The sequence below is a fragment of the Hyla sarda genome, chromosome 3 (assembly GCF_029499605.1).
Source record: "Hyla sarda isolate aHylSar1 chromosome 3, aHylSar1.hap1, whole genome shotgun sequence".
Lineage (NCBI taxonomy): Eukaryota > Metazoa > Chordata > Amphibia > Anura > Hylidae > Hyla > Hyla sarda.
The window spans coordinates 246,183,107-246,199,893 of NC_079191.1; the positions used below are offsets into that span (position 1 = coordinate 246,183,107).

Consider the following 16,787-nt stretch of genomic DNA (forward strand, 5'->3'; position numbering starts at 1 on the left):
TGCAGACTTGAGTTCCACCCTACACAGGAAACATGTGACCTCCACTCCAAATCAATTTTTTCTTCTTCTGTCATTTCCCTGAACTTGAAAGCAACCCTCTCTGGGAGAGAACTCCGCCCACTCCTGTCACATGATCATTCTAATCATCACAGGTCGTTCAGCCACATTCTTTTCTATCCTACTGAGCTCCGCCTACTCCGATCACGTGATTTTGACATCATCGCGGATTCTGCACCTTCTGTATATAGCAGATACAAAGCAGGTACTGGTCGGACAGGTAGTACTGTTGTGTTGTGTGTGAAGGGCACTGCGCCTCAGTAGATGGTGATACATGGGGGAGATTTATCAACACCTGTGCAGAGGCAGAGTGGTGCAGTTGCCCATAGCAACCAATCCGATTGCTTCTTTCATTTTTCCCAGGTCTCCTTTATAATGAAAGAAGCAATCTGGTTGCTATGGGCAGCTGACCACTCTTCCTCTATACAGTTTTTGATAAATCTCCCCCATGGTGTAGACTGGGGATTCCCCCCCCTTTCTCTAATGTCGTGATCGAGTGTAGGGAACCTTCGTTCTGCACACTCGCATGATTCTGCTAAATGTTAGCTGCATTATTAATTTCTTACTGCGTAGCTTCCTGTACTGCCCACTCTCATAAGCCCATTGGTCACGTGACTGACTGCTGACCATGCTGTTCACTGCGCAGCTGTAATTTCTTTCTGTTTCCCGCCTCTTCTCCACACAGAGCGGAGTTCCTATACGGTGATACATTCAGCTGTAATTCGGCTTCACAGGAGGTTTCCCCTGCAGTCTCTATCATTCCTGGTGTTCTAGCACCATCTGTGGGTGCTTTTTCGGTAACACAATTCCCTTTCAATATCCATTTATTCATATACCGTACCTATTCTATTAAATATTAAAAATATGTTTTTCTTCCTATAGGTTTTTTTTTTCTCTCCTTTGATCCTTTCCCACATTATTACCTTACTATACAATTCATTATACTGGAATTACAACATCATTTGTGGGTGTTTATAGGTAACAGAATCTATCCCACTAATTTATTAATTTCAATATACATTCTTAGCAAGTATCTAAAAAATATTTTTTCCTCCTATAGGTATTTCTCTACCCTAATCCTCTCCCCACATTACTATTCGTTACTATATATTATTTACATATTCAGATTAATTAAATATTTATTATTTAGTGCACACTATGTCCACCCAAGAGAAATCCTCTACTAAAGATTTGAAATCCATGACTTTGGATGAAATTCAGTCTCTAGTCAATGAATCGGTGTCCCGGTCTGTACAGAGGGCCATGACAACACTGCAGGAGACAATTGCTAGATCTGTGGCGCTTGCTATCGATCAAGCTATGCCTCAACAATCACCATTAGATCAGTTTTGGTCTGCAGAGGACACTGCTCATTCCTCTAAGGGTTGCAAACCTACAGACAAATCAATAAAAAAGAGGCATATCATTCTTGACGACTATACCCCCTCTAAGCTTAGGAAGCTGCATAAGAAAAGGGAAAGTGAAGTATACTTTGAAGGCTCACAACAAGCTTGCAGCGATGACATAGGTGTCACATTGTCACACCCTGAACCCTCCGCCCGGGAGGAAGTAAATGGCGATGGGGTTCGGACAGCCTCTAATAGAGTTAAAGCTGACTCTTATATGGAGTCTTCTAATGATTTTTCCACTATAGATTATGAAGACTCAGACCCTGAGGATTCTGTTCATTCTCAGGACATATGTGAGGACAGTGATACTGTCTCCCCTAACCCTGTTAATCAAGATATTATTTTAGACAGTAATGGGATTCCATATTTTGATCCCTCACAAATTAAACCCCTAAGCTCTGGGGAACGGGTTCCCCATCCCCAGATTCTAAAATATTTAAATTTGTGGATCAGAAAAGGTCTGGATAAAACGGCAAGGAATAAATTGAGAGCCGAGTGTCCCCGTCCTACATTACCCTTGAAGGCAGCTGTTACTCCCGATATTGACCCAATTTTAATAAAATATTTAATAAAGTCTGGTAAAAACCCCAAAAAGGGTCTAGATAGATCTTTCAAAGCATGCCAGGATAAATTTCTGGATTTGCTTGGTCCTCTTACTAAAATATTAGACCTCTCAGAAGAGGCCGCCTCTACCGGCAATCCTGTCGATGTAAACGTTTTAAAAGGCTTGGCTCAGAGAGCTATTTGTATGTTTGGGAACACCAATGCAGCTTTCTGTGCCGAACGCCGTCGCGCCATATTAATGAAGTTGGATCCCCAACTTTGTCACTTGGCCACCTCAGAGTCAAGAACTCCCACTGACGGGATGTTATTTGGTGAATCCTTCATCAAAGAAATCTCTAAATTTGTACGACTCTCTTCTACTTTAGATAAGGCTCAGGCCTCTCTAAAGTTTTTTGGTAGGGCTGGGAGAAGCAGGGACCACTTTCCCAGCCGCAATTCACAATTTAGACAGACACAAAAAGGCCCTTCCCAGACTAACAGACCCTCATATCCCATACCCTACACAAAACCTTCCCCGTTCTTTCCCACCATAGAAGGACTTAGGAAATCCAAGGGACGACGGGACTTCACCAGGTTCAGACCCTCCGCAGGTAAGTCATAAATGTCCATATTCTTCCCACATTCCATTGGGAAGAAGACTTATATATTTTTTCCACAATTCGAATATGTTAACCTCAGATTCAAGGATTCTTCACACGATTTCAGGATAGCAAATAGATTTTGTTTCCCTCCCAACCCAACCTCATCTACCTCACCCCATCCATTATTCAGTATCAGATCAACATCTAATGAATTCAGAAATAAGAGAACCCCAAAAAATGTCCTTTCAGTTCCATCACACACCCAATGCTTTTTAACCAATTAAGGACTCAGCCCTTTTTCACCTTAAAGGGGTACTCCGTTCCCTTGCTTTCGAAGATCCACTCCCCAGCATCCGGAAGTTATTGTTCTGAACGATGTGTGTGCGGGCTTCTGTGTTCAGGGTCGCTCCTTGTGACGTCACGCCCGCCCCCTCGTGACGTCACGCCTGCCTGCTCCCTCAACAAAAGTCTATGGAAAGGGGGGCGTGTAATAAAAATTTAGAACATTTAGCATTTTTCTAACTTTTAACCCCTTAAGGACCAGGCCATTTTACACGTTAGGACCAGAGCGTTTTTTGCACATCTGACCACTGTCACTTTAAACATTAATAACTCTGGAATGCTTTTAGTTAGGGATCGACCGATTATCGGTATGGCCGATATTATCGGCCGATAATCACGATTTTGGGCATTATCGGTATCGGCAATTATCTTGCCGATAAGCCGATAATGCCCCGCCCCCTGCACCGCCCGCACCGCGACCGCCACCCCCTCGACCCGCCGCACCGCACCTCCGACCCACCGCATCGCACCCGCCACCGTGATGCTAGGCGGTATACCGGTATGGATTTTTTCCCATACCGCTATACCGGTCGGGCCCCTCCCCCACCCTCCGAGTGAATAAAAAAATTAAACTTACCCGTAATGGGGGTGGTCCAGGCCATCCTTCCTTCCTGTAGTGTCCGGGGGCGTTCCGGGTGGAGGGTGGTCCGGTCCGGGCTGTCCTTCTTCTCCGGCGGGCCTCTTCTCCACTCCGGGCAGGCTCCGGCCTAGTATGCTGCATAGACGCCGCTACGCCGTGACGTCAGGTGCGTCGCTGCGCACGGGCGTCACTGCGCAGCGACGTCTATGCAGCATACTAGGCCGGAGCCTGCCCGGAGTGGAGAAGAGTCCCGCCGGAGAAGAAGGACAGCCCGGACCACCCGGAACGCCCCCGGACACTACAGGAACGATGGATGGATGGCCCGGAGCACCCTGGCAGATAGGGGAGAGAAGCGGGTGGTGGCGGCGGCGGCCTATGGCCCCGCAAAAGCCACTGCAGATCATTGATTTAAAGCGCCCGCTTTAAATCAATGATCTGCAGCGGTGTCGCAGGGGGTTAAATAGCCGATAACTTATACCGAAATATCGGTATAAGTTATCGGCTATCGGCCCTAACCTGCACCGATTATCGGTATCGGCCCTAAAAAACCGATATCGGTCGATCCCTACTTTTAGTTATCATTCTGATTCCGAGATTGTTTTTTTCGTGACATATTCTACTTTAACATAGTGGTAAAATTTTGTGGTAACTTGCATCCTTTCTTGGTGAAAAATCCCCAAATTTGATGAAAAATTTGAAAATTTAGCATTTTTCTAACTTTGAAGCTCTCTGCTTGTAAGGAAAATGGATATTCCAAATATTTTTTATTTTTATTCACATTTCCAATATGTCTACTTTATGTTTGCATCATAAAATTGAAGTTTTTACTTTTGGAAGACACCAGAGGGCTTCAAAGTACAGCAGCAAATTTGGAAACTAGACCCCTTGAGGAACGTAACAAGGAATAAAGTGAGCCATAATACCCCACAGGGGTTTCACGACTTTTGCATATGTAAAATAAATAATAATAATTTTCACTAAAATGTGTGTTTCCCCCCAAATTTCAAATTTTTGCAAGGGTTAATAGCAGAAAATACCCCCCAAAATTTGTAACCCCATCTCTTCTGAGTATGGAGGTACCCCATAAGTTGACCTGAAGTGCACTACGGGCGAACTACAATGCTCAGAAGAGGAGGAGCACCATTGAGCTTTTGGAAAGAGAATTCGTTTGGAATGGTAGTCAGGGGCCATGTGCATTTACAAAGCCCCCCGTGGTGCCAGAACAGTGGACCCCCCCACATGTGACCCTATTTTGGAAACTACACCCCTCACAGAATTTAATAAGTGGTGCAGTGAGCATTTACACCCCACTGGCGTTTGACCGATCTTTGGAACAGTGGGCTGTGCAAATGGAAAATAAAATTTTTCATTTTCACGGATCACTGTTCCAAAAATCTGTCAGACACCTGTGGGGCGTAAATGTTCACTGTACCCCTTATTACATGAGGGGTGTAGTTTCCAAAATGGGGTCACATATGGGGGGGGGGTCCATTGTTCTGGTACCATGGGGGCTTTGTAAACACAAGTGGCCTTCAATTCCGGACAAATTTTCTCTTCAAAATCCCAATGGCGCTCCTTCTCTTCTGAGCATTGTAGTGCACCCATAGAGCATTTTACATCCACATATGGGGTATGTTCTTACTCAGAAGAAATTGGGTTACAAATTTTGGGGGGCTTTTTTTTATTTTCCCTTTTGAAATTGAAAAATGTAGGGTGACACCAGCATTTTAGTGAAAAAAAATTTTTTTTTCATTTTCCCATCCAACTTTAATGAAAATGTCTCAAACACCTGTGGGGTGTTCAGGCTCACTATACCCCTTGTTACGTTCCGTGAGGGGTGTCGTTTCCAAAATGGGGTCACATGTGGGTATTTATTTTTTTGGGTTTATGTCAGAACCGCTGTAAAATCAGCCACCCCTGTGCAAATCACCAATTTAGGCCTCAAATGTACACGGTGCGCTCTCAATCCTGAGCCTTGTGCGTCCGCAGAGCATTTTACGCCCACATATGGGGTATTTCCGTACTCAGGAGAAATTGCTTTACAAATTTTGGGGGTCTTTTTTTCCTTTTACCTCCCGTGAAAATAAAAAGTAAAGGACAACACCAGCATGATAGTGTAAAAAAATTTTTTTTTTTTACACTAACAGGCTGGTGTAGACCCCAACTTTTCTTTTTCTTAAGGGGTTAAAGGAAAAAAAAGCCCCCAAAATTAGTAGTGGAATTTCTCCCGAGTACGGAGATACCCCATATGTGGCTCTAAACTGTTTCCTTGAAATACGACAGGGCTCTGAAGTGAGAGAGCGCCATGAGCATTTGAGGACTAAATTAGGGATTGCACAGAGGTGAACTGGGGTATTCTACGCCAGTGATTCCCAAACAGGGTGCCTCCAGCTGTTGCTAAACTCCCAGCATGCCTGGACAGTCAGTGGCTGTCCGGAAATGCTGTGAGTTGTTGTTTTGCAACAGCTGGAGGCTCCGTTTTGGAAACACTGCCGTACAATACGTTTTTAATTTTTATTGGGGGGGGCAGTGTAAGGGGGTGTATATGTAGTGTTTTACCCTTTATTATGTGTAAGTGTAGTGCAGTGTAGTGTTTTTAGGGTACGTTCACACTGGCGGAGGTTTACAGTGAATTTACAGCTAGGAGTTTGCACTGCGAAAAATTTGCCGCAGCTCATACTTGAAGCAGAAAACTTACTATAAGCCTGCCTGTGTGAATGTACCCTGTACGTTCACATGGGGGGGGGGGCAAACCTCCAGCTGTTTCAAAACTACAACTCCCAGCATGTACTGACAGACCGTGCATGCTGGGAGTTGTACTTTTGCAACAGCTGGAGGCACACTGGTTGGAAAACCTTCAGTTAGGTTCTGTTACCTAACTCAGTATTTTCCAACCAGTGTGCCTCCAGCTGTTGCAAAACTTCAACTCCCAGCATGTACTGATCGCCGAAAGGGATGCTGGGAGATGTAGTTATGCAACAGCTGGAGGGATCGCAACTACAACTCCCAGCATGCAGAGACAGCTGTTTGCTGTTTAGGCATGCTGGGAGTTGCAGTTTTGCAACATCTGGAGAGCTATAGTTTAGAGACCACTGCATAGGGGTCTTCAAACTGTGGACCTCCAGATGTTGCAAAACTACAACTCCCAGCATGCCCAGACAGCAAACTGCTGTGTGGGCATGCTGGGAGTTGTAGTTTTGCAAGATTTGGAGGTGCACAGTATAGAGATCACTTTGCAGTGGTCTCAAACTGTAGACCTCCAGCTGTTGCAAAACTGCGACTCCCAGCAAGCCTAAACAGCTCTCTGGGCATGCTGGGAGTTGTAGTTTTGCAACATCTGGAGGGTTACAGTTTAGAGACCACTATAGTGGTCTCAGACTGTAGCCCTCCAGATGTTGCTAAGTAACTCACCGGCTTCTGTCGGATCCAGGAAGCTGCGTCGCCGTCCTCTTCTTCCGCCGATCGTCGCCCGCTGCCGCCACTGATCGTCGTCCGCTGCCGTCGCCGACGGGTAAGTGGATCTTCGGCGCCGGTCCTGTCGGTTTCCCCGTTCTGCCCCACCTATTGTGGGTGGGCAGAACGGGGAAACCGAAAGTAAACCCCTCCGCCCCGATCTGCTATTGGTGGTCGCGTCTAAACCACCAATAGCAGAGATAGGAGGGGTGGCACCTCTGCCACCTCACTCCTATTGCTACAGGGGGATCGTGGGTGTCTAGGACATCCACGATCCCCCTTCTATTCCGGGTCACCATAGACCCGTAATGACCCGGAATCGGCGCAAATGGCAAGTGTGAATTCACTTGCGATTTGCGCCATTCGCCGACATGGGGGGGGTCTAATGATAGATATCAGCAGTCACCCGGGCCCGGTCCCCGCGCGGCGGGGACCGAAATTCCCATGGGCGTACAGGTACGCCCTTGGTCCTTAAGTACCAGGGAGCAAAGGCGTACCTGTACGCCCTTGGTCCTTAAGGGGCTAAACTCTCTGCTTGTAAGGAAAATGGATATTCCAAATAATATTGATTACTATTATATTAATTCACAAATATAATATGTCTACTTTATGTTGGCATCAGAAAGTTGACATGTTTTTACTTTTTGATGACATTAGAGGGCTTCAAAGTATAGCAGCAATTTTCAAAATTTTCACGAAAATGTCAAAATCTGAATTTTTCAGGGACCAGTCAGGTTTGAAGTGGATTTGAGGGGCCTTTCTGTGAGAAATACCCCATAAATGACCCCATTATAGAAACTACATCCTACAAAGTAGTCAAAATGACATTCATAAAGTTTGTTAACCCTTTAGATGTTTCACAAGAATAGCAGCAAAGTGGAGGAGAAAAATCAAAGTCTGCATTTTTTACACTAACATGTTCTTACGCCTAAATAAATATCAGCAATACACAAAATACCAAAGAATGCAAATTTTTATTGAATAAATATACAAATATGAATAAAATCAAAATACAAGAGCATGGTGCACAGAACTGAGAGAATACAGGAGGCAGAGGCCAAATAAACATTGGAAATGGAATGACTATGGCTGCATAGAAATAGTAGACTATATACCAACAATATAGTACATATAATAATGTGAATCACAATGGTAAAGACTACAAAAATGTATATATAGAACCATGAGAGTAACCCAATGTGGAGCCAGATGCTGCCTGCACTTACACCAACGTACGTTTCGTGCGACTGCGCTTCGTCATTTTTGTAGTCTTTACCATTGTGATTCACATTATTATATGTACTTTATTATTGGTATATAGTCTACCATTTCTATGCAGCCATAGTCATTCCATTTCCAATGTTTATTTGGCCTCTGTAAAAGTGGTAAATGGAGAAAAAGCCCCCCCAAAATTTGTAGCCCAATTTCTCTCGAGTATGGAAATACCTCATATTTTGACATAAAGGGGGAGATTTATCAAAACCTGTCCAGAGGAAAAGTTGCCCATAGCAACCAATCGGCTCGCTTCTTTCATTTTTAACAAGGCCTCTGCAAAATGAAAGAAGCGATCTGATTGGTTGCTATGGGCAACTTCTCCTTTGCACAGGTTTTGATAAGTCTCCCCCAAAGTGCTCTGCGGGCTCATAGCATGGCTCAAGAGGGAAAGAGCAACTGTAGGATTTTTTTATCTAAATTTTGCTGTCATGGTTTTTGGGGGCCATGTTGCATTAAGGAAGCCCCCATGGTGCCTGAACAGCAAAATAACCCCCACATGGCATACTATTTTGGAAACTACACCTCTCAAGGAACGTACCAAGTGGTATAGTGAACCTTAACACCTCACAGGTGTTTGACGACGTGTTGAAGTTTGACGTGAAAATGGAAAATTAACACTAAAATGATGGTGTTACCCCTAATTTTTCTTTTTCACAAGGGGTAATAGGTGAAAATGGACCCCAAAATTTGAAGCCCAGTTTCTCTCGATTGAAAAAAACGCCCCATATGTGGACGTTAAATGCTCTGCTGTGCACTACAATGCTCAGAAGAGAAGGAGCTAAATTTGGCTTTTTGAAAGAGAATTTTGCTGAAATGGTTTTTGGGGGGCATGTTGCATTTAGAAAGTCACCAGGGTGCCAGAACAGCAAGAAAAAAAAACAGAGCATACTATTTGGGAAACTACACCCCTCAAGGAACGTAACAAGGGGTATAGTGAGCCTTAACACCCCACAGGTGTTTGACGACTTTGCGTTGAATTTTGACGTGAAAATTGAAAATTTGATTTTTAACACTAAAATGATGGTGTTACGCCAAATTTTTCTTTTTCACATGGTGTAATAAGAGAAAAATTTGAAGCCCACTTTCTCCTGATTAAGAAAACACCCCATATGTGGACATTAAGATCTCTGCTGGGGCACTACAAGTCTCAGAACAGAAGGAGCGCCATTGGACTTTTGGAGACAGAATTTTGATGAAATTGAAGTCGGGTGCCATGTGTATTTACAAACCTCCCATAGTGCCAGAACAGCAGAACCACCACCACCACCACATCTGACCCCATTTTGGAAACTACACCCCTCACAGAATTTAATAAGGGGTGCAGTGAGTAGTTACACCCCACTGACGTTTGCCAGTTCTTTACATTTTTCATCTTCATGGACCACTGTTAAAAAAAAATCTGTCAGATACCTGTGGGGTGATAATGCTCACTGCACCCCTTATTACATTCTGTGAGGGGTGTAGTTTCCAAAATGGAGTCACGTGGGGGGGGGGGGGGGGGGAGGGTCCCACTGTTTTGGTCCCAACGGGGGACTTTGTAAGCACACATGGCCTTCAATTCCAGACACATTCTGTCTCCAAAAGCCCAATGGCGCTCCTTCTCTTCTGAGCATTTTAGTGCGCCCGCAGAGCACTTTACATCCACATATGGGGCATTTCCATACTCAGAAGAAATGGGGTTACAAATGTTGGGGGGCTTATTTCCTATTACCCTTTGTGAAAATAAAAAATTTGGGATAACACCAGCATTTTAGTGAAAAAAATAAAAAAAAATTATTTTTCCGTCCGAATTTAACGAAAATTCTTCAAACACCTGTGGGGTGGTTAAGGCTCACTATACCCCTTGTTACATTCCGTGAGGGGTGTAGTTTCCAAAATGGGGTCACATGTGGGTGTTCTTTTTTTTTTTTGCGTTTATGTCAGAACCGCTGTAACAATCAGCCACCCCTGTGAAAATCACCTCAAATGTACATGGTGCTCTCAATCCTGAGCCTTGTGCATCCGCAGAGCTTTTTACGTCCACATATGGGGTATTTCCGTACTCTTTTTTTTTTTTTTACTTTTACTTCTTGTGAAAATGAAAAGTATGGGGCAACACCAGCATGTTAGTGTAAAAAATGTTTTACTTTACCTTTTCATAAGGGATAAAAGGAGAAAAAGGCCCCCAAACTTTGTTAGGCAATTTCTCCCAAGTACAGAAATATCCCATATGTGGCACTAAACTGTAGCCATGAAATACGACAGGGCTCCGAAGTGAGAGAGCGCCATGCGCTTTTGAGGCCTAAATTAGGGATTTGACCCGGATGCAAGAATTACACTTGCCTCCGATACCAAAATTACCCTACGGCAGTGTTTTCCAAACGGTACCTCCAGCTGTTGCAGAACTCCCGGCATGCCTGGAAAGTCAATGGCTGTCCGGCAACACTGGGAGTTGTTGTTTTGCAACAGCTGTAGGCTCCATTTTAGAAACCGTGCCGTACCAGACGTTTCTCATTTTTATTGGGGGGAGGGGGTAACTGTGTAGGGGTATGTGTATATGTAGTTTTTTACCCTTTATTTTGTGTAGGTGTAGTGTAGTGTTTTTAGGGTACAATCACACGGGCAGGGGTTCACAGCGAGTTTCCCGCTGGGAGTATGAGCTGCAGCAGAAAATTTGCAGCATCTCAAACTTGCAGCGAGAGACTCACTGTAAACCCCTGCCCGTGTGAATGTACCCTGTACATTCACATGGGGGGAAGGGGGCAAACCTCTAGCTGTTGCAAAACTACAACTCCCAGCATGCCCTTTGGCTGTCCGTGCATGCTGGGGGTTGCAGTTATGCAACTGGAGGCACACTGGTTGCAAAACACTGAGTTAGGTAGACAATGTTTCCCAACCAGTGTGCCTCCAGTTGTTGCAAAACTACAGCTCCCAGCATGCTCAGACAGCTGAAGGACATGTTGGGAGTTGTAGTTATGCAACAACTGGAGGGGAACAGTTTGGAGACCACTGTGTAGTGGTGTCCAAACTGTAGCCCTTCAGATGTTGCAAAACTACAACTCCAAGCATGCTCAGACTGCCCAGGCATGCTGGGAGTTGTAGTCCGGCAACATATGAAGGGCCTTGTGTTGCCGAACTACAACTTCCAACATGCCTGGGCAGTCTGGGCATGCTTGGAGTTGTAGTTTTGCAACATCTGGAGTGCTACAGTTTGGACACCACTGTATAGTGGTCTCCAAACTGTGGCCCTCCAGATGTTGCAAAACTACAACTCCCAGCATGGCAAGACAGCCTTCGGCTGTCTGGGCATGCTGGGAGTTGTAGTTTTGCAACTCCTAGAAGGCAGCAGTGAAGGTTACTTGATCTTCACTGCTGCTTCCATTGCTGCTCCGCCGCTGCCTCTTCACTTCCACCGATCCCGCCACTGCTTGCGCCAATCCCGCCGCGATCGCCGGTCACGCCGCCATCCTGAACTGTTCGGGTACCCACCGCCATCTTCCCCCCGCTCTGCCCGACATCCAGGGGTGGGCAGAGCGGGGAATTCAGCTGTAACCCTCCCCCCCCCCCCACCCCCAACTGTCATTGGTCGGTTGGCAGGGGATAGGAGGAGGTGGCATCACTGACACCTCGTTCCTATCCTTCAGGATGATCGGTGTCGTCTCCGATATCTCTGATCATCCCTATTTTACGGGCTATCGGGTCATCAGAGATCAGCCCAGAATCGCCGCAAATCGGCGATATGGGGGGACTTCAGGACCCCCCTGGCCCATATGCTGGGATGCCTGCTGAACGATATCAGCAGGCATCCCGGTCCGGTCCCCGTCGGGCGAGCGGCAGGGGCTGTAAGAATGCAGACCGTACCTGTACGCCCCGAGTCCTTAAGGACTCGGAAACAGGGATGTATGGGTACGCCCTGCGTCCTTAAGGGGTTAAGAAACCTATTAATGGTATTATCATTTCAAGAAGGGGCATCCTGTTACAAGGAGATTGGATGGTAAAGAATGCTTATCTTACATTTCTATTCATCCTTCTTCCCAACAGTATCTTCAATAAATTTGGCAGTTGAAAAGACCACCTTTACCTAAATATCATTCCACCTGGGATGTAAACATTCTTTTAAATGTATTTACTTCATGGGAAGATAATGATTCTTTATCTCTTAAATTTGTATCCTTCAAACTTAGTTCTTTTATGTTTGATCTCTATCAAGAGGATTCTGATGTTAAAGCATTTTATATATCTTGCAGACAAAATATTTCCCTCGTGGAGTCCAGTTTTCCATCTTCAGACAGATTAAAACTAACCTATCTTCGGTCTTTTTATCCTTCTTTCCCTCATTATGATAAATTATGTGTACCATAGTTTGTTGCTTATAAGCTTATGAATCTAAAACGTCTTCTCTTACACATCAATCTTCTTCCCAACTCCTTAATTCCTACTGTAAACCTCATTTACCTGTATCTTCTACCACTTTACATAGATGGTTAAACAGTTTATGGATATTGCCAGAATAGATGTTTCTACTTTTAGTGAATACAATCTGGAGGTTCTTTATTAGGGATCGACCGATTATCGGTATGGCCAATATTATCGGCCGATAATCACGATTTTGGGCATTATCGGTATTGGCAATTATCTTGCCGATAATGCCCCGTCCCCCGCACCTCGAGCGCCACCCCCCCCCCCCCCCCGACCCGCCGCACCGCACCCCCGACCCACCGCACCGCGTCGCACCCCCCACCGTGATGCTGGGCGGTATAGCGGTATGGATTTTTGCCCATACCGCTATACCGGTCGGGCCCCTCCCCCACCCTCCGAGTCAATAAAAAAAATGTATTTACCCGTAATGGGGTGGTCCGGGCCATCCATCCTTCCTTCATGTAGTGTCAGGGGGCGTTCCGGATGAAGAGTGAACCGGTCCGGGCTGTCCTTCTTCTCCACTCCGGGCAGGCTCCGGCCTAGTACACTGCATAGAGGCCGTGACGTCAGGTGCGTCGCTGCGCACGGGCGTCACTGCGCAGCGGCGTCTATGCAGCGTACTAGGCCGGAGCATGCCCGGAGTGGAGAAGATGACCGCCGGAGAAGAAGGACAGCCCGGACCGGTTCACTCTTCACCCGGAACGCCCCCGGACACTACATGAACGATGGATGGATGGCCCGGACCACCCTGACAGGTAGGGGAGAGAAGCGGGTGGTGGCGGCGGCCTATGGCCCCGCAAAAGCCACTGCAGATCTTGATTTAAAGCGCCCGCTTTAAATCAATCGCTTTAAATCAATGTTCTGCCGCGGTGTCGCAGGGGGTTAAATAGCCGATAACTTATACCGGAATATCGGTATAAGTTATCGGCTATCGGCCCTAACCTGCACCGATTATCGGTATCGGCCCTAAAAAAACGATATCGGTCGATCCCTATTCTTTATCAGATATACTTAGAGCAGCTAACTGGTCTTCACAATCCACTTTCAAAGCCTTTTACTTTAGACCGGAATCTCATGTTTCTATGTTATTCTTTAATTATATTATACATAACATGTTATAACTGTTCTATGTATTTTTTCTATAATCTTTAAAGGGGTATTCCAGGCAAAAACATTTTATCCCATATCCAAAGGATAGGGGATAAGATGTCTGATCGCTGGGAGCCCACTGCTGGGACCCGCCGCGATCTCCTTGCAGCACCCGCATTCTATGCGGGGATTGCGTCTCTAGTTTCAGAAACCTCTGTGTTTCCGGGACTGGGGACGTGATGTCACGCCATGCCCCCTCCATTCATGTCTATGGGAGGGGGCGCGGAGGTTTCCTCCATTCATGTCTATGGGAGGGGGCTATGGGAGGGGGCGCGGAGGTTTCCGAATCTAGAGACGCAGTCCCCCGCATAGAATGCGGGTGCTGCAAGGAGATTGCGGGGGGCCCGTTGCTGGGACCCCCCCGCGATCTCCTTGCAGCACCCGCAAGGATAGGGGATAAAATGTTTTTGCCTGGAATACCCCTTTAAACTTACATATTGTGTGCCCTCCTGTCTGTTATAAAATTGGAGATTTTCCTATCCTTGGTAATGGAAAATATATATTTTATTAAAGACAGGAGACAAACAATTAACCCATCCCTATAATTCTTTACTCGTTTTTTTTTCGACAGCATTTTAGATTCGCATGGATGACAGATCATCCTCACATCTTTATCTGGTTCGGTTCAAGCCGAGAAGTGTGGATTCTTGTAGTCTTCATTTTCTGTTTGACATTCTTCTATTTTACTCATCTGTCCTTGCTACCATCAAAGAAAGATTGATACTTCTATGAGACACCACCTGGGCTCTGTTCCTATTGTCTATTTTATGGTCGCATAGCATGTTTGATTGCACTGTTCTTAAAGTTTTCTGTAGTATACATTTTAACTATTTCACTGCTAAACAGTAAAGAAAGAGTTGCAATGCATAATATTCGCCTCCTGTCTTTTATTAAATCCATATTTTCCATCACCAAGGATAGGAAAATCTCCTAAACTCTACATTTTTGTAGCAATTTAAAGTCTTAAAAAAATTCTGGTGAATTTTTAAGAAAAATGCAAGTCATATGTCATGAAATTAGGAGATATTATTATTGCCTTCTTCAGAGACCTCAAACAGGTCTATGGTATAAACATGACTGTGTTCATGACACTTGAGCAGCAGTGCCACGTTTTTGTGGAACATCCACTTCTACTAGTGTACCATCTACAAAAACTATGCAAATGCACATAGGCAAAAAAAATAAATAAAAAAAAAACAACTAAACAAACGCATAAAAAGTCCACATCGGAAGGGAAAACAAAAAGGAATCCCCCCCCCCCCCCCCCCCCCCCAAAAAAAAAAAAAAAATACTTTTGAGGAGGTAAGTGGAATATTTGTCAGAAAAGGTACCTCCACCCAACTTCATCCTCACCTCCAGCTCAGATCAGAAGCCTTTGGCTATGATCACATTTCCATGCAGATTTCCACACAGAGATTCCGCAGCGGCAGAGTCCCATTGAGTTCAATGGGATTGTGCTTCACTGTTCACATTGCAGAATATTCTTTCTGCTGACACTGGAATTTGAATTTCCGTGCCAGATGATTCCGGCGCGGAAATTCAAATTCCAGTGTCTGCAGAAAGAATAGACATACCCAGATGTTCTGGCTATGATTATTGGTTAACGTATGAAGAGAGGGAGGGTTATAGGACAAGAATATGGCATAGGTCATATATGTATGTATATACGGAGGAACCAATGGCATAGCTATGGAGGTTGCCACATTTACATGAGGCTGGCCTTTGCCATCATTATTTATGTCATTGTCCCTTACCTACCGTTCCCCAAGTACCATCGCGGACGCTGCTGCATCATCACACCCTTAATGTTCCACCTGTCTTACTGCTTTGAGGAATCCCTGCCCTTCTTCCCCTTAAGGCACTTTATCCAGAGGACCGCTTCCCGCCAACTCCCCCATTCCATCCTCTATGACTTTTAGATAAATACTTACGACATGGCTATGAAGTGAGCGCTCACTTTATAGCCCTTGCATTAAGTCACACACTGACCCAGGACTGACATCCTTTGACATGTTAAAGGGAACCCGTCATTAAGTTTTACCATATATAACGAGTGGCAACACGTAATAGAGGTTAATATCATGTGTCCTAGCATGTTTGGATGTCTGCTGGCACCTCTGTAAATGTGGCAAAAGCAACTTTAATAACTGTCACATGCAGTATGTAAATGAGGCTTAAGTAGTCACCAGGCATGCTCAAGTAGTCAACAGAAGAAGTGACCCAGCGTAGTATAAATCCAACTTTATTCACGGCACGAGTAAAATCAGTACAACAACCCAGGCATATCAGAAGCATTTCAGGCATGCGCATGCGCCTGAAACACGTCTGATATGCCTGGGTTGTTGTACGGATTTTACTCGTGAATAAAGTTTGATTTATACTACGCTGGATCATTTCTCCTTTCCTTCAAGTTTGGGCACCTGGCTGAGTGCGGATCCTTGAGGAGTTCCAGGGTGAGGTGAGCTGGACTGTTCTACTACATCCATTGCATGCTCAAGTAGTCACCAGGCATGCGGCCTGCTGAAGAAGTCACGGCTCCCCACGCTGTACTCACGCTCATTCAGGCTCTAATCACTCCTATTTAGACATGATTGGCAGCCTACCTCTGAGAAATGACATCAGACCCTGACTGAGCTGCTCAATCATACCTAGATAGGTATTATTTGAGCCTGAATAGGTGTGGTTACTGCTCTAGTAGCCATGACTACTTTAGTAGCCGCACGCCCGACTGAGCCTCATTTACATACTGCGTGTGACAGTTATAAAAGTTGTTTTCTCCACATTTAGAGACGTACCAGCAGACATCCAGGCATGGTAGGACACATATTAACCTCTATTATGTGTTGCCACTCATTGTATAGGGTAAAACTTAGTGACAGGTTCCCTTTAAAGGGGTATTCCAGGCAAAAACTTTCTATTAAAAAATCTTAATCCTTCCAATAGTTATTAGCTTCTGAAGTTTTCTGTCTAACTGCTCAA

The 16,787-nt window shown here is 45.2% G+C and overlaps 2 protein-coding genes across 3 annotated transcripts in view; one reads left to right on the forward strand and one right to left on the reverse strand.

The window, feature by feature from the left end:
• ZUP1 (zinc finger containing ubiquitin peptidase 1) overlaps positions 1–738 on the reverse strand; it is a 32,583-nt gene extending 31,845 nt beyond the window's left edge. The window contains exon 1 of one of the 2 annotated variants that reach the window (XM_056566392.1): positions 624–738. The gene's annotated coding sequence lies outside the window, so the exon portion shown is untranslated. Of the gene's footprint in view, positions 1–23; positions 130–623 lie in introns of those variants that run through there. The other variant, XM_056566395.1, reaches the window with a different exon arrangement.
• LOC130362240 (uncharacterized) lies at positions 126–14,678 on the forward strand. Its single transcript, XM_056566398.1, has 5 exons — positions 126–262; positions 743–854; positions 940–1,035; positions 1,118–2,620; positions 14,380–14,678. The coding sequence occupies exons 4-5, from the start codon at positions 1,216–1,218 to the stop codon at positions 14,385–14,387; spliced, it is 1,413 nt and encodes a 470-aa protein (XP_056422373.1). The 5' UTR covers positions 126–262; positions 743–854; positions 940–1,035; positions 1,118–1,215; the 3' UTR covers positions 14,388–14,678.
• The last annotated feature ends 2,109 nt before the right edge of the window (positions 14,679–16,787 follow it).